The 16,420-nt window shown below is 57.2% G+C and overlaps 5 protein-coding genes across 9 annotated transcripts; all 5 read right to left on the bottom strand.

The window, feature by feature from the left end:
• Window positions 1-280: 280 nt before the first annotated feature.
• Window positions 281-2,586, bottom strand: ABB37_07237 (tyrosyl-tRNA synthetase putative (TyrS); the record flags this gene model as incomplete). Of its 2 annotated transcripts, none has more annotated exons than XM_015805798.1 (1): window positions 281-2,586. In XM_015805798.1, the coding sequence occupies exon 1, from the start codon at window positions 2,327-2,329 to the stop codon at window positions 281-283; it is 2,049 nt and encodes a 682-aa protein (XP_015655804.1). In that variant the 5' UTR covers window positions 2,330-2,586. The 2 variants fall into 2 exon arrangements, with proteins under 2 accessions (XP_015655804.1, XP_015655805.1); XM_015805799.1 differs by having other exon boundaries at window positions 281-2,562.
• A 382-nt stretch (window positions 2,587-2,968) lies between these two features.
• On the bottom strand, window positions 2,969-4,681 carry ABB37_07236 (hypothetical protein; the record flags this gene model as incomplete). Of its 2 annotated transcripts, none has more annotated exons than XM_015805796.1 (1): window positions 2,969-4,681. In XM_015805796.1, exon 1 carries the CDS (start codon window positions 4,160-4,162, stop codon window positions 2,969-2,971), a length of 1,194 nt encoding a protein of 397 aa, XP_015655802.1. In that variant the 5' UTR covers window positions 4,163-4,681. The 2 variants fall into 2 exon arrangements, with proteins under 2 accessions (XP_015655802.1, XP_015655803.1); XM_015805797.1 differs by having other exon boundaries at window positions 2,969-4,673.
• A 1,764-nt stretch (window positions 4,682-6,445) lies between these two features.
• Window positions 6,446-8,619, bottom strand: ABB37_07235 (putative mitochondrial folate/biopterin transporter; the record flags this gene model as incomplete). The annotated part of the gene is made up of 1 exon (XM_015805795.1): window positions 6,446-8,619. Exon 1 carries the CDS (start codon window positions 8,459-8,461, stop codon window positions 6,446-6,448), a length of 2,016 nt encoding a protein of 671 aa, XP_015655801.1. The 5' UTR covers window positions 8,462-8,619.
• A 1,141-nt stretch (window positions 8,620-9,760) lies between these two features.
• Window positions 9,761-11,481, bottom strand: ABB37_07234 (myo-inositol-1-phosphate synthaseinositol-3-phosphate synthase putative (INO1); the record flags this gene model as incomplete). 2 transcript variants are annotated; one of them, XM_015805793.1, is made up of 1 exon in its annotated part: window positions 9,761-11,481. In XM_015805793.1, the coding sequence occupies exon 1, from the start codon at window positions 11,357-11,359 to the stop codon at window positions 9,761-9,763; it is 1,599 nt and encodes a 532-aa protein (XP_015655799.1). In that variant the 5' UTR covers window positions 11,360-11,481. The 2 variants fall into 2 exon arrangements, with proteins under 2 accessions (XP_015655799.1, XP_015655800.1); XM_015805794.1 differs by having other exon boundaries at window positions 9,761-11,361.
• A 2,103-nt stretch (window positions 11,482-13,584) lies between these two features.
• On the bottom strand, window positions 13,585-16,360 carry ABB37_07233 (putative folate/biopterin transporter; the record flags this gene model as incomplete). 2 transcript variants are annotated; one of them, XM_015805791.1, is made up of 1 exon in its annotated part: window positions 13,585-16,360. In XM_015805791.1, exon 1 carries the CDS (start codon window positions 15,598-15,600, stop codon window positions 13,585-13,587), a length of 2,016 nt encoding a protein of 671 aa, XP_015655797.1. In that variant the 5' UTR covers window positions 15,601-16,360. The 2 variants fall into 2 exon arrangements, with proteins under 2 accessions (XP_015655797.1, XP_015655798.1); XM_015805792.1 differs by having other exon boundaries at window positions 13,585-15,724.
• Between the last annotated feature and the right edge of the window lie 60 nt (window positions 16,361-16,420).

The raw sequence follows: 16,420 nt of genomic DNA, 5'->3' as shown, positions 1-16,420 counted from the left end.
CAAAACTCCACCGTGCAGCGCGAGACCGCCTCCACACACACACACACGCAAGCACAAGCTGGTTTTATTAATCACGCTGCTATGGGAACACAAGACGCACACCAATTACACCGCAGAGCCCGCCGCCAGCGATGCCATCAAAGATGTTGAGCTCAAACGCCTCTCCACTGGCCACTACGCACCCACCGAAATGATAATAATAAAGAAAGCCGGATACCACAAACCGCGTTCTGTCTGTGCTACTCTCGATGGCTTATTACGCTCCGCGCCCTCCGTTGTTTTATTTCTTTTTGGTCATCTTCTTCTCCGCGTTGCGGAGCACCGTCAGGCTCTTCTTGAGAGGGCCGCTGAGCAGCGCACGCGACGGGGCGGAGCGCTCCAGCAGCGCCTTCGACACCGCCGCCTTGAGGTCCGCGGGGTGCAGCGCGCCGCTGCCGCAGTCCGCCGCGATGGCCTCCGGCTTCTCGTACGTCACGCTACCGCCGTTCGCCTCCCCGCGCTCGATGCTGAGGGGGCCGTGGAAGGTCAGCAGGTGCTGCGCAATGGCGACGACGGGGTTGGCGCTCTCGTTGGGGGCCGAGTACGCCTTCTTGATCTTGCGGCGGATGTCCATGTCGCCGTCGTCGAGGTACAGCACGTCATCCGCTCCGAGCAGTGCCGGGGCCGCGTCGGGGCGGTGCAGCGGGGGAATGCTCCCCTCGTGTGTCTGCAGGCACTCGATGCGCTCCTTCGTGTACTCGCGCGACAACGTGTTCAGCTGGCCGTCCAGCGAGGTAGAGATGACGTGCGAGGCGGATAGCAGCAGCGCCGTCGCCACGCGCATGAGGGCGGCGATCACCTGGCCCGCGTTCTTCACCTCACCGCCGTAGAGCTCCTCGATGTGGCTCAGCAGGTTCTTGCGGCCAACGGAGATGACGCCAACCCAGTAGTCATTGCTGTTGGCCAAGATGACGTCGTTCTCCTTCACAATCTTCACCGCCGCTGGCAGGCCGTAGGAATGGAGAAGAGCGGAGTTCACCTCGAGCGCAGCGCTGATGTCCTTCTCCACGCCGGTGATCTCGTCGCTCGCCACGGCCGACCAGTCCGGCAAGATCAGCGTCACGCTGCCATCGGGGTGCGCCGCGAGGAAGCTCTTCGCCGCCTCGACCATCGCCTCCGCGACGTCGAGAGGCACCTTCAGCAGGGCCGGCATCCACATGCAGGCGTGCGGCTTCTCCGGTCCCGGCGGCAGCTGCGTCTCGGCGAGCGGAGAGGCGGCGCCGCCTTTACGGAACGACTTCACCGCCTCCAACAGCTCGTGCGCCTCGGCGTTGGTGGCGAAGTGCTGACGAACCGGGGCGAGCAGCGCGTTGACCTCGTCGATGAGGCACTGCTTCACCTCCGCCTCGCTGACCTGCTCCTTCACAAAAGCGCTCTCCAGATCCTCGTACGTGGTGTACCGCACGCCGTTGATCGTCGCGGCCTCGCCCGGGCGAGCGTACACGATGCAGCGGTAGTAGTCGAGCACTGGGTTGCGGTCATCGGTGGCCACCGGCGCCCCGTCGTCCGTCACGTCCTGCTCCGCCTGCGCTACACGCGGGCAGTAGGCCTGGTTGATCTTGCGAGCCACGTCTTCCTCGGTGTCCTCCATAAAGATGGCGCTGTCGGGGTCGCTCTTGCTCATCTTCGCCTGTCCCTGCTTCAGGCCTGCCAGCATGTGGTGCGAGAGGATGACGGGCTTCAGCTTGCGGCCGACCACGTCGCAGTACTCGCGGGCCAGCATGTTCACCTTCCGCTGGTCCAGGCCCAGCTGGCAGATGTCCGCCTTTAAGAAGAAAATGTCGGTGCACTGCATGAGGGGGTAGAGGATCTGCGCGGCGGTCAGCGTGCCTTCGACTTTGCCCATGATGGTGCAGCACTTCTTGATACGGGCGATCGTGTTCTGCCGGCCGACATCCAGCGCCATGCGCCAGTACACATCCGCGTGGCTCGTGATCTCCTTGCTGCTCCACAGGAAGACCACCTTCTCCATGTCCATGCCCGCCGCCTTCCACACCTCGATCAGGTAGCGGCCGACCACGCCGATCTTCTCCAGCTCGCCGCCGACTTTGTCGTTCATCAGCGCGAACCAGTCTGCCACCCAGAACACGAACTCGCACCCGGCAGCCGTGCATTTGTTGACGTTTACCGCCTTGAAGATGCCCTGGGCGATGTGCATGCGGCCAGACGGTTCGAACCCGTCGTAGCAGCGGATGTTGGGCTTCTTCGCGATGAGGTTGCGCAGTTCGTTCTCCTGGATGCACTCCTCACCGACGCTGCGGAGAAGGGCGTAGCGCTCGTCGTTGTTCATTGTGATGGCGGTCGCGCTGGAGACTGTGGGCGTCGAAGCAGGTCGAACAGCAGCGGCGAAGGGAAAGGACGCGGCGGAGAGAGAAGGGGGAGGCGCACGAGTCAGCACACGACGGAGTGGCGCAGCACAGCAGCTCGACAATCGAAACGTTTTTGAGGGGGACGTGCGGGAAAGGCACGACGGCGACGGTGCATAAATTGAGGGATTCGATAGGTAATGCGAATGGAAGAGCTGAAGCCACGCGCACACGTGTTGCTGCCCAGTAAAACACATAAACAAAAGAAGAACACGAGGAACGAGAAGAGAAGGAGTGGTAAGAGGTTCAACGGACGACGTCGCCCACACAACTTTTGAGTACCCGCGTCATTAGCTGAAGTGGGTCGACTTTCGTCCTTATGAAAGGTACCGTGGTTAGATGGCAGGATGCAAAGACGAATGCTGGGAATACTTTTAGAAGGAGATAAAAACGAAGCGGCTTCCAGCACTTGTGCCTCAACTTACACAGCAGTCTTCGCCGTAACTGACGAACGGAATGGGTTTGATGGTATTAAAGTAGGAGACTCTCGGAAAGGAAAGAAATGAAAAGGTAAAAAAAAAGGTAAAGAAATTAATAGGAGGGGGGAGGGAGAAACGAGAGCTTTACGCGTTCTTTGGAACAACGTCGTACACGGTGACCGTGTCCGTTTCACGGTTGCAGCACACGATGCTCTCACGCACGCGGCTCTCGCCTTCTTTGGTGTGTTTTACGTTGATCACGTTCGCCGGCCCGAAGCCGTGTGCGACGCGGTCCACGTGGTAGCCCTTCGACTTGGAGTAGGAGAAGAGAAACAAGTCACGGTCGCCGCTGCGGTGGCCGACCACAACACATGGGACATCGTCCAACACCCCACCCCAGATCGCGTGCAGAAACGGCAGCTTTGTTGGGTGGGTGTAGACGCGTTGGTACGCCCCTTCCTCATTTTTGTGGTACACCATGATCGTGTCGCCGTGAAAGGGTGCGATGACCAGCAGCTCCTCAGCCCCGTCCCTGTCGAGATCGACGAGGGCGGCGTCGCTCGCCGGGTCCGCCGTGAGCTGCGTGCTGTCCCACTCATCGCTGCCCACAGTGGGGGGGCGAAAGAGAAACGTGCCTGCCTCGCACCCAATCACGCAGTTCACCTCCCCGCTCACGGGATCGGTGTGCCGGTGATAGCCGTGGTTCCGGAAGCATCCCTCCCGCAGCACCTTCCACGACAGCGGAGTCTGCAGAGGGCTCCACTCCGGCATCTCCCGCCAGTTGGTCGGGAGGAGATCGTCGAAGTCGTTGGGCAGGCGCGCCGCCAGCACCTGGCCCGGCTGCGACCAGTCGCCCGGCTCGCGCTGATTGCGCTTGAGGGTGCAGGCGATGATGTAGCGGTCCGTGTTGCCGCTGCCCCGGCCCGGCACCACATCGAAGCGATGTAGAAACGGCATATCCGCCACCACGAAGCGGCGCCACGCGCACCGCTCCACCGCATCCTCGGCGGGCTCCATCGTCAGCGCCTTCGCCACGACCAGCCGGGCATCCTCCGAGTTGTCGAAGCCGTAAAACCGCTGCGTCGAGAGCACGGTGCGACCGTCCATCTCCGGCAGCTGCACCATGCTCATCACACCGCCGGGCCCGTCCCACACCTTCTCCACGGGCTTACCGTCAATGTCGTACACAAAACAGGGGTCGTTCTGCTCCGCTGCGACCAGGAACATCGCCCGTTGTGGCTCGCGGCGGGAGACGTACGGCGCGACGCAGTAGCATTTGTTGATGTGCGCGATGTGTCGCTCAGCGAAACGCACCGGCGGTGCAGTGGTGCGGCTCATCGTGCTCTGAACTCCGCTGCTTTCGGTGTAAGCTGCCTCTGTCGAGAGAAGGAAGTCGCAGATTTATTCTCCGGCTGCAACCTGAGCAGAAGAGAAAAAGAAAGTGTGAAAGACACCGGTGATAGCGCCAGGTAATAGTACGACAACACCAGCGTGGTTGTGCGTGTCTCGCGATCCAAATTTAGAGGAGAATGATTTACTTGCTTGTTTTGTTTTTCACGAGGACGGTGGAACAGAAGAAACGCGCGATGTTGGAGGCGATAGCACAACAACAGTTCGTTTTGCACGGGAAACCTTTTCTTTTTTCCCTTTCTACGGTGTTTAAAGAAAAAAGAAGGGGAAGATGTAAAGCACCACTACGAGACGGGGCGCTGAACGCTAGTAACGGGAAAACACAAAAAATTACGTGAGAGGCCTTCCGAGAAAAGAACAAATTGAACACACGGTAGTTACGACAGGAGGTGGCAGTCTTCACAGAGAGAAAAATAAAAAATGGGAGTAAATTATCGCTGAAAATCTTATAAGACAGAGGGTGGAAAGTAATGTCGTTTTGTAAAAGAGAAAAGGAAGGATAAAAGGACGAGAAGGAGGATAAGGGGGGCACGCCATACTCGAATTGCAAGATTGTGGACAGAGAAAGGAGATGGCGAAACGGCATCCATCGCGACAGAGCAAGGGAAAGAGTGCCTCCTTCAAAATCGCCTGGCTGCACTAGCAGACCAAGGATTGTGATAATAATGATGACGTTGATCAACTCATCGAAGTACGACAGCGGCATTAAAAGCCTTTGCTCATTGCTTCCTCCAATGCGCTTCGTTTCCACGTTTGCTGCCACTTGTTGCTGGTCTTCTGTCTTGCGAATGTACGTGACAAAATACTCTTCGATCCACGTAACCCATCGCGGTTTCATCAAGGACTCTGTAGGTGGAATGCGATAGCAAGTGACGTACCGAAAAAGAGAAAAAGACATAGTTCTTCATGCGAAAGACACATGAATTAGGGACAGCTGAACAGTCGATGTGCAACGTGATAGAGTGCGCGCCGTCCTAAAGAAACAGTAGTCACGATTATCGTCGCATGACGAAAGCGCAAGCTCATCTTTCCATTTTCGATCACCTCGTGCTTACGCAAGAGAACAACAGTGAGGTCGCCGTCACGGGAAAGTGAACGGCTACACCACGCTGCGTCTCAGTGCTGCCATAGCAGCACAAACAGAATCTTATCCGCACACACACACACACACACTCACAGAAACTTAAAGAGAAATAGATAGGTATACAATAGTGGGAGGTTAGGTTACTTCGTTACTTCGAAAGAAAGAAAGAGAGAGAAAAGCAAACACGGGAGTCATCGACGGCACTCTATCAAGTAGCACGTGTACCAAGAAAGTGGCGGCGCGACAGCCCCAGAAATAAAAAGAGAAAAGCACGGATGAGAAGAGAAAAAAAAAGCAAGACGGCGCGGGGTTCGAGCTTCAGAGAGCCGCAGGGAAAACACCCGTCCGCAGCGGATACGCTAACGCCAAGTGATGACAGATATCTGCTCTGCTTTATTTTTCTTTCTTCCGTGAAAGAACCTTCCTTTGCTTGTATATAACAGACTCGACAACGCAAACAATCGCGACGAGAATACCACAATGAAACTAATATATATATATAGAAAGAAAGGGGGAGGGAGGTGTAGGATGGCAGAAGGGGGAAATCAAAAACGCTAACGTAAACACGAATCCACACAGTACAATAGTCACAAACGAAAGAAGCGAGAAGAGATCATTTGTGATGCAGTTAAAGTGGGGTATAAGGCGTTAATAAGCAGACAGAGAAGAAAGATAAGATGGGCGTGGGTGCATCCCGATGCGTGCGTCATCCCGCTTATTCGCAGGCAGCAGGGGCATCTTCGGCATCCGAAACAATCAGAGTCATCGGACACATCGTGTGTCTGTGTGGCGAAAAAAGCGGCGGCGAGTAACGATGTGTGTTGAAGACAAGCCACAGGGGCAGGGACGCCAGCTCATCTCCACCGCGCTCCATTCTTCTTGGAGCGCTTCCACACACACACGCACACACACACGGTTTCATCAGCCACAGTTACCACGGCGCCTCTCTGCACAGAAGAGGGGCTGACTCCGCAGCCGCATACTTTAAAGCAGGTGCTGCAGGACACCTACCTCCAATGCTGATCCGCACCCGCACATTCCTAGGGTTTTCTCGCCTGCGTGAAGGTCTCGTCGGAGAGACGAACCAAGTAGAAAACAAGAGAGAAAGGGTGAGCGAACCACCTTCCTTACTGGGAGTCCTCACGAGCAGAGGGCCTTCCTGTGACTACCGCCTCCGCCATCGAGTCTGGGGCACCCTCCGTCGAGGCACTCGAAGGCTCGTGCGGCTTGCTCCCCTTCTGAATCACGTGGCCGTCCACGTCGATGTCATCGCAGACACGCGCAGAGGGGATCAGGAGGAACGAAATCGGAATGATCAGCAGCGGAAGACAGAAGTGACCGACGAGGAGCAGCATCGTCAGGTTGCGGAAGTCGCACTTTCCAGCGCCCTTCGTCACGATGGGCCACGCCTTCTCCAGCAGAATCGAGCCAATCGTGCTGGCCATGCCGGAGCCTAAGTTACCGCTACTGGCAACGAGAGCGTAGATCATGCTCTCCGACCCGCGCGGGCACACACGCGACAGTAGCAGCACCATCGGCATCCACGCCAGATAATAGCACACCTCGTAAACGATGGCGTCGCCCATGATGTACATCGCATGGTCCGGAATGCCGATGTAGAGGTTCCACCGCTCCACGATGATGATGTCGAAGATGGACGCCACGATCTGGATCAGGATGGTCACGATCAGCGTGAAGCGATAGCCCTGATTGGAGAAGATGTACGCAAAGGCGGTCACGCCAGCGATGCCGGCGATGTTGCCGATCACGGAGGCGATCGTGTTGTAGAAGGTGAAGGTGAAGTGCGGGCCATCCGGGTAGCACTCCTTCTTCGCCATGTAGAAGCTGTCCATCGCGCCACTGAACTGCAGGTAGAGCGTCATGTGGATGTAGAAGTACGTGTTCGCCTTCGCGATCATCATGGGCAGGAAGAGGAACGACACGACCGTGGCAACGACGCAGACGGCGATGGAGGTCCACAGTAGGTCCCACGTGCTGCCGAGGATCGTTACACACGCCAAGGCTACCACGGCGCACGTCATGATGGCGCTGTACACGATGATGCGCCAGTTGCGCCGCGCCACGCCGGTGTTCACCTCCACCGCACCGCAGCAGAGCGACACAACCTCCGGGTCCATGTCGTCGTCGTTCAGCTCATCCTCCGGCACGGCGTCATCCGGCACCAGCACGCAGTCGCCCTGCACGATCTCATCATGCAGAGCGGCCGGCTCGCGGTCGCTGTCGTTCTCGGGGTTCAGCTTCTTCCGGCCCTCGATGCCGTCGCCCGGCGCCAGAAGGTCCTCGCCGCTGTGGGGGCTGGACCCGTTCAGCTCGCGGAGCTTCACACGCCGATCAATGGCCCGCTCCACGCGATTCGGGCGCTCGCCGTACCAGTTGAACACGAAGAACACCACGCAAACAACCTGCACAGCAGCGGAGATGAAGAGACCCACCTGCGGCTTCTGCATGTCGGACAGCGGGCCCTGCACGCACGCCGCAACGAGCGAGGCGACCAGGATGAACCACCAGATCCAGCTCACAAGCGCAGGGCCCGACTTCGGGTGGCGCCGCATCAGACGGCTGTAGTGGCCCTCCGACAGGATGTCCACGTTCGATATGCAGAACTTCGCCAGAAAGAGGAAGCCGGCGCCGGAGTTGCCGCTCGCTACGGTGGCCGGCAGCAGACCGAAGGCCAGCGTGAAGGCGGCACCCACCACACACGACCCGCCGCACGCCCACCGCTTCGTGTAGCCGCACAGCGCGAAGGTATCCGACAGCACGGCGGTGATGGCTTTCACGGAGGTCGACATGCTCGCGATGCTGCTCAAACGCTGGTAGCGCGTGCCAGTCAGGCCGAAGCGGTTCACGAACATGGCGTAGCGGGAGATGGTGATCAAGTTGTTGCCGAAGCCCTTATTGAGGAAGTAGACCAGGCTGAGCGCGACGGTGCACTTCGGTCCGTAGCCCTCGCAGCTCATGCCGAATACGGGAATCTTACGCGCCCACGGAGCCTTGTTGAACAGAGCCACGGCATCGGGGTGGATGTAGTCGTCCGTGTCACCGCCGCTGCCGTCGGGCCGGTCGATCTCGCTGGGCCGGCGCGAGGGGGGGATCGAAGTCAGTTCCTGCAGTGGACGACTCATTTTTCCTTGCTGTCTTCTTTTTGACAAATGTGAAAGGCGGACGGAGTGAAGGCTGCAGGTGTGGTGAGGTGAAGCTGAGACGCCGTCAGTGGCAACGAGGGCGTAATGGGGTTCGTCAGGTGCGGAAATGAAAGCCCTCGCAGTTATTTTTGGTTTCTGCGTCGATACCAAGACGTCGGCGTCAACGGACCAAGAGCACCAAACGGCCAGCGCAATACGTTGTTGTGAACGATAGGAGGCAGGAACACGAGAGATTGGTCAAATGCGGTTCGTTGGCGAAGGGAAAGAAAAGAAAGGGGGAAAGAGGAGATGAGGGTGCGTTTTTTGTTCAACTGCCTTCTACACATAAACACGAAAGCATGACAATTAAAGAAACGAGGAGGCGCGTTTGACGCCGCGTCGTGGTGAACACGGGAAACCGGTGCTCTGCTCCATCACGGATGCCACCACAGCTGAGAAGCTCTTAACTTGAACTCGACCTTTGCGCAAAGTACGTGCCGCGACGACAGGCACACACGGGGGAGAGAAACACGAAAGGAACGGCAACGTTTGCGAGGCCCGAGTTCATTGGATCCCGGTTGCCTTATCATTTTTAAATTAAGGTGAGCTGCAACAGAAAATTTTTCAAAAACAGGAAGAATGATTAGTCGCAGTGAGCAATACAAAGGGAAACAACGAATTCGAATAGAAATATATATGAAAATGGGGAAGTGTAGAACGTTGCACCAGTCCAGGATTGTTTTACAAATCGCACGCTGCCGTGCAGTGCCGCACCTCAATCGTTCCACGCATGAAGGCAGAGCCGCGTTGGAGGAGAGTCGCAGCGCCGGCAGCGAGCCTGCTCCCTCCTCTCATCGCATTCGTTCTCTCTCTCTCTCTCCCTCTCTCCCCTCTCCTTCTTTCTTTCTTTCATTCGCCTCCACGCACGTTTTTGCGCACCCGCCGAGCAGCGCCGCCACGGACGTGTGGGGTGGTGCAAGAGATCCGCAGGTGGGCAGTAAGAAGCGGGAAGGAAGAAGAAATAGGAGAGGCGGCGTGGATAGGTGCACAGATCCAGTCGAGCGAGAAACACCAGAAAGAAAAGAGAGGCCGGATGGCAACGCGTGAGGGAGGGGAGCAGCTGGCGGGGGGTCGCACAAGAGTCATTCTATGTCGCACAAAAGGGGGTGAGGAGGGAAAGCATGGAGAATGTTAAAACACAAAAAAGTCTTTAAAAAGAGCTTTGCGCGGGAGACGGGGGCATGGGCAGCTGGCCGTCCCAGGGCCAGCCACCGCGACGGCTACTGCTGCTTCTGCTGCTCACGCGGTGGGGTCGGCGCACTCGCCGTTGACGTGCTCCTCGCGCATGAAGGGCACACGGCACTCCAGCAGCATGTTGTTCTCCGCCGGCAGCCCCACCATCGCACGCAGCACGTTTTCGATCGCAGACTTCTGCCGGTTCAGCGCGTTCACCACGGGCGTACCGGCCGGTACCGCCGGCGCCTTCAGCAGATACGACAAGATCGACAACACCGTCTCCATGTGCTCGAAAGAGTCTTCCGGAGGCGTCTGCGTCCCGTTACTCGCGCTGATCGTCACGCGCTCCATGAGCTCCGTCATTACCAGCAAGTCGATGATCAGCGGCGCCGCCAGCAACGAGTCCTCGCACGTGTTGTGCAGCACCACCGTCTGCTGCCCACCCAAGAAGATGGAGAAGGTGTACTCGTCCATCGCGCGCTTGCTGTCCCCCACGTACGGCAGGTACTTGATCACGATGCAGTGGTCCGGCTTCGGCGTCCCTGGCGGGAACAGAATGGAGTTGGACGCGACCATGTCGTCCACCACGTTGCTCTTCGTGATCTCCTTCGAGCGGAACTGCTTCGGCGCCGACAGGTTGTAGCCGTCGTTGTTGCCGAGGTGGTTGTAGCTCGCGATGCACTCCGGCTTGATGCCGGCGCCCACGAAGAACTCCACGAGTGCGCTCTTCATCTTCGTCTGTCCGCTCTTGAAGTCGTCGCCGCTGACAAACACCTGCGCGGCGCGGGCCATCTCGATCAGACCTGCGCACAGCGTGTTCTGCGGCGAGCCGTTGATGAAGCTGCACTTCTCCAGAATGGCGGCCATCGCGTACAGGGCCGACGGCGCAATCTCGCGCTCGTTACGCTTTACCGCAGCGAGCAGGTTGTCCGCCGTGTCGTGGATCCCGTCGAGGTGCTCGCTGAAGCGCTCCGTGTTCGCCGTCCACAGGACGATCACCTTGTCCAGCTGGTTCGCCGACTTGAAGTTGCGGATGTCGCTGCGCACGCGCTCCACCGCGTCCCACCGATCGCGCGCGACGAGGACGTTGTTGGCGCGCTCCTTCTGGTTCGCCGCGACGAAGTCGATGTCGAAGATGGCCGGCAGGGGGTGCAGCGCCTGCATGTGCTCGTACAGGGCGTCCTGCAGCTGCACATCCAGCACCCCGGCACGCCGCATCGCGTCCCCGAGGCTCATGTTATTGCAGTCCCAGCCCCCAATCACCATGTCGTTCGGCGACAGCATCGGCACGACGTCCTTCATCGGCACGAACGTCTCCTGCATGTCGCGGGTCATACCCATGTTGATGGTGCTGGACTGCGTGATGGAGCCGAAGTAGTTCGCCGACTGCGTCCCGCGGCGGGTGCGCCACGAGAGGCCCAGCCGGTTCGCCAGGATGCCGGCTGTCACCGTCGTGCCGTTGTTGCCGCACCACCCGACCAGCATCACGCCAACGCGTGGCACCTTGCGCTCCGTCTTGAACATCAGGTGGTGCGTGATGGGCTCAACCTCCACCGTGCCATTCGCGCCGCGGCTGACGCGGGTGCTGTGGTAGTCGTATTGCGTCTCGATCGAGGAGTCGGTGTAGCACACCTTGTCGCTCTTCACGTAGATGGCAGGCATCTTTTTGGGGGGATATATATTTAAAAAGTGCGTAGAGATGGGAGTGGTGGCACGAGTACGCGGCAGGGGGGAAAGAGCGATGGGAGGGAGGAGCGATGAAGCGACAGCGCGAAGAAGAAACTGTCATTGGGGATGTGGTAGTATTTTGGGAGGCAGGGGAGGGAGTGTGTGAAGGTACGGAAGGAGCAGAGTCGAAGGATCGGGGTGGAAACCGGGGGAGGGAGGAGGGCCGAGACAGGTGGAGAAGGAGAAGGAGAAGGAACGTGTTCAAAGACGGTGTGGCGCACAGGCCGGGCGCAAAGGAAAACAAAAACGATAGAAAAGTCAGAGAGAGACGAGGGAAGACGCCGCCAACGCCGCTGCGAGGCTCCCTTCGTTGCACAAGGCAGCGCGGCAGCTCGGGCGTCGAATGGGTCCGATGCGGCTTAGTTGAATGCATCACTTCCAGACCGTGCACGCAACGACTGCGCGGCCAACATAAGAAAAAAAAAGAGAAGAGAGAAGACCAATAATGGTGCTTTTTCCACTCCGTGTTTCTCTCCCGTCTCAACCTCCCTTCTTTCTGCCACTTCTCCAATATTGTTCGTTGCTAATGCATATTTCTCTTTCTCTTTCTCCTCTTTTGCTTTAACGAAAAACGGCGTTCGCGGTGTACAACACAGAATTAATGGGGGAAAAGAGGATCATCAAAATGCGTAGTAAAGAAGAGAACAGGGAAAAGAAAAGGTGAAGCGAGCTGGCAGCAAACGAGTGAGAATCAGTGGAACGCTGAACTCGTCGAAGGCCGCAGCTCCACTCTGTCCGCGGGAAAAAAAAAAGGTTCTGGCGAGATGCGACGCAGCGGTAGAGTGGAGGAAAGCACAGATTGCCTTCTCTGCTAATACGGGGGAGACAAAAAAAAGCCCAATCGCACCAAAGAGCACTGCTTGTAACTAAAGGAGCGTAGCTGGCTGAAGTAGGAGCAGTTTCTCATTCCGTGATCGCGGGCAACGTAAGCGTAAAGGGTGGAAGTGTATATATATATATATATACTTGAAAGTAATTAACGGAACACACAACATAGCAGGAAGACAAAATAATAATAATAATACAGTATTCGGAGGTTGTGGAAACGGAGTGGGGCGCACACATCCTACTTTTGTTTAAAATAAATTCGTGTAGTCTTCAGACATATTTTTCTTCCTTTTCTTCACCTTCACGGGGGAGATACAACACTGAAGGAAAGTGAGAAGCGCGGGTAAAGTGTCGGCCACAATCCTCCGTCCGTTTCACAAGAAACGAGGCGATGGATATACGGAATGGGATAAAAGAGAAATTCAACGGTAGTTTGAAGCCACATTGATGGTCGCAGATATGCGACGGGGGACCTCGTTGCGCACACGCTGACGGTTCGTGGGTGGCCAGGTGAGCTTTGGCTCCAACACGAACGAAGAGTGCATGAGGCTACAAAGAAAAAAGAGAAAACAGAAACAATGAGGAGATCATCATTCTGCATCGCCAACAATAATGAAGTTGAAAAGCCTGCGTTTTTTATTCTATTATATATATGAATATAAATACTGAAACTAGAGAGGTGGGAAGGGTAGAAAACAAGGAGGGAGGGAGGGAGGGGGTCAGGGGTGTTTGCCTGTCCTGCACCTTGACGTTCGAACGACAGATGACCGAGTTGTGCTTACGGATTTCATCCACTGCTCTCTTCGTCAGGCGGAGGGAATGGGTAACAAAACAGAATTAGAAGCTTTCAAACGAGCGTCATGCGGGCGTAGTGGTTGATTTGTCGGTGGCAGCAATCGCTACTCGACGGTATCAACGGCAGTGCTGCTCGTGGAAACGAAAGAAAGACCAACAAAGAAAAAAATCGAACACACTCTCGTGTAGTCAACAGTTTTGGGGAACCGGCTTGAGCGAGAGGCCCCCCACACACACACACGACGGCGTCGACAGCTCCCTTGGGTACTGGAAAGAGCAGTAAGGGGAAAAGCCGCAGATGTGTGCATGGCCGTCCATCGGCGATGCGCAAAGATGTAAGAGGGAAGGAGCGAGAATGATTGCATGAGGAAGGTAAGAAACACGCAGAGTGAAGATTAGGTGCTGGTGAAGTGACCGACACAGATGCCGAAAGTAGCCGCGGGGCAACTCGTTCATAAACCTTCAGCGCTGACGGACACGAGCACGCACCGTTTCGCCACCCTTCATGTGCGTTGTGTGCATTGCATTCGGATCGTTTACTTCCGGCCTTCGCCTTCGCCATCGCCGGAGCGGAAGGGCTCCTCCGCGGTCTCCTCCGAGGACGAGTTCGTCTCCAGCTTCGCCATGCGGCGCTTCGTCTCGACACGAATCACGTGGCCGTCCACGTCGATGTCGTCGCAGATGCGCGCACGCGGCAGCAGCAGGAAGCTCAGCGGAACGATCAGCATCGGCAAGCACAAGTGACCCACCACCAGCAACAATGACAAGTTGTGATAGTCGCACTTTCCAGCGCCCTTCGTCACGATGGGCCACGCCTTCTCCAGCAGAATCGAGCCAATCGTGCTGGACATGGACTGGCCCATGTTCGCAAAGCTCGCAACGAGGGCGTAGATCATGCTCTCCGACCCGCGCGGGCAGATGCGGGATATGAGGACAATCATCGGCATAAAGGAGAGCATGTAGCACACCTCGTACACGATCGAGTCGCCCATGATGTACATGGCGTGGTCCGGAATGCCGATGTAGAGGTTCCACCGCTCCACGATGATGATGTCGAAGATGGAGCCGAGCACCTGCACAATGGTGGTCACGATGAAAGTCATGCAGTAACTGTGCTTGGAGAAGATGTACGTGAAGGCGGTCACGCCCACCATGCCGCCGATGTTGCCGATGATCGCCGCAATCGTCGTGTAGAAGACGTAGGAGAAGTGCGGACCGTCCGGGTAGCACTCCTCCTTGGCCATGTAGAAGCTGTCCATCGCGCCGTTGATTTGCAGGTAGAGGAGCATGTTGAAGTAGATGAAGACGATGGCTTTGGCGATCACCAGCGGAGTGGCCCAGAAGGCCAACGCACAGTTCACCACGGCGACGGCGATGGCCGCGTAGAAGAGGTCCCATGTTGTGCCGAGAATGGTCACACACGTCATCGCCACCGCGGAGCACACCATCACCGCAGAGTACACCAGCACGCGCCAGTTGCGCAGGCACACCTCCTTGTTGAACTCTACCGCACCGCAGCAGAGCGAAATGGCCTTCGGCTCCTCGAAAGTGGACCACATCTCGTCCTCCTCCGCGGCGTCCACACCGACGTCGGCACCCAACACGAGTTCATCGCTCAGGTGCTGCTGCGAGTTGTGGTCGCTCGACGGCTCGTCGTCGTGCTCGGGGTGCAGGTCTTTCGCTGCGCCCGCCACCACATCCGCCAGCACGTCGTGTTCACGCCTCGCCTCGATCTGCAGCTTGTAGATCTCGGCGTGCAGCGCGCGGGCGTCGCCCAGGCGCTCCTCGCGGTTCCTGCGCTCGTCGAACCAGTTGAAGATGAAGAAGACGGTCGAGACGAACTGGCAGGCAGCCGACACGTAGAGGCCGATCTGCGGCTTCTTCATGTCGGACAGCGGGCCCTGAATCGCAGCGGAGACGATCGAGGCCGCCAGGATGAACCACCAGATCAAGCTGACGAGCGCAGGGCCCGAGTCGGGGTGTTGGCGCATGAGACGGCTGTAGTGGCCCTCCGACAGGATATCGATGTTCGCCATGCAGAAGTTGCTGAGGAAGAGAAACCCAGCGGCGATGTCGGCAGAGGCCGTCTTCTGGGGTAGAAGGGCAAACCCTAGGGCAAAGGCACCGCCGAGCACTGCCGAGCTGCCGCAGTACCACCGCTTCGTGTAGCCGAACAGCGCAAAGGCGTCCGACAGCGACGCGGTGAAGGCCTTGACGGACCACCCCATCTTTGAAATACTCTGCAGACGCTGGTAGCGCGTGCCGTCGATGCCGAAGCGGTCGGTGAACATGGCGAAGCGGGAGTAGGACATGAGATAGTTGGCGAGTCCCTTGTTGAGGAAGTAGCACAGACCGAGCGACGAGACGCAGCGCGGCCCGTAGCCCTCGAAGCTCTTGCTGAAGATCGGGATGTGCTGTGTGCACGGCGCCGCGTGGAAGAGCGCGGCCGCCTCGGGGTGCACCCACTTCTGCGGCGTCGCCTCGTCGTTTGGGATCGGTGCCGCTGCCACGCCGAGGCTGCCGAGGTCGCCGGCAGAGTCGGTTGTCTGCATCGTGGGGACAGGGGAGGAGGGAAGAACACGAGCGGTGCGCGGTCACAGCAAGGAGCGGGAGATGCGTGCGTGTGTGTTGATATGGCGTGTTAGGGAGAGTGTCTTGGATTAGATCGTTAAATCTACATTGCGGTGCGGCAACGGTGACGCGGAACAAAATCAATAGAAGATTAAAAGGAAGAAGAAGAGAGAGAAGGGAGGGGAAAAAGGGCGGCGAGAAATTGCAGAACGCGTGAAGAAAGCTTTTCGCGGTGCACTGACATGCCTTCTGCCCGTTCGACCGCTGCACATTCCCACCCACACACCCGCCGGCGTGGGAGCGAACAAGGAAGTGACAAATAGTTATCAAAAAGATCCATGTGCACCGCGCAGCAGCGGTCGAACTACGCACTGGAGTGGTATAGCAGAACGGAAGTGAACGTCGACCGCCCCTCGCAGCTACCCACAGCTGCACAGTCAGTCCTTTTTTCACAGATGCAGAAAACCTGCATTTTGAGTAGGAAAAAGTGAGGGGACAGCGGAGCCCATGCACAGTCCTCCGCCTCCTCTGTTGTTTGTCTCCTACCTGCCGGTGAAACCTGACACCGCCGTCTTGCAGTTTTTGATTCCTTTCTTCTTTGGCTGACGCTAAAAGAGAACAAAAGAAAAAAGAAATGCGGGAGTAAAAAAAAAAAACACAAGAAAGTGGCATCACACGAACAAGGAGAAATGAAGAGATGCACAACACGGAAAGGGTGCGTTGTACTGATATATGTATTCTTATTGATTTATATATATATATATATATATATAGAGAGAGAGAGAGAGAGAGAGAGAAGAA

This window comes from Leptomonas pyrrhocoris, assembly GCF_001293395.1.
Source record: "Leptomonas pyrrhocoris isolate H10 chromosome Unknown, whole genome shotgun sequence".
NCBI lineage: Eukaryota > Euglenozoa > Kinetoplastea > Trypanosomatida > Trypanosomatidae > Leptomonas > Leptomonas pyrrhocoris.
This window is presented reverse-complemented; position numbering and strand designations above follow the sequence as displayed.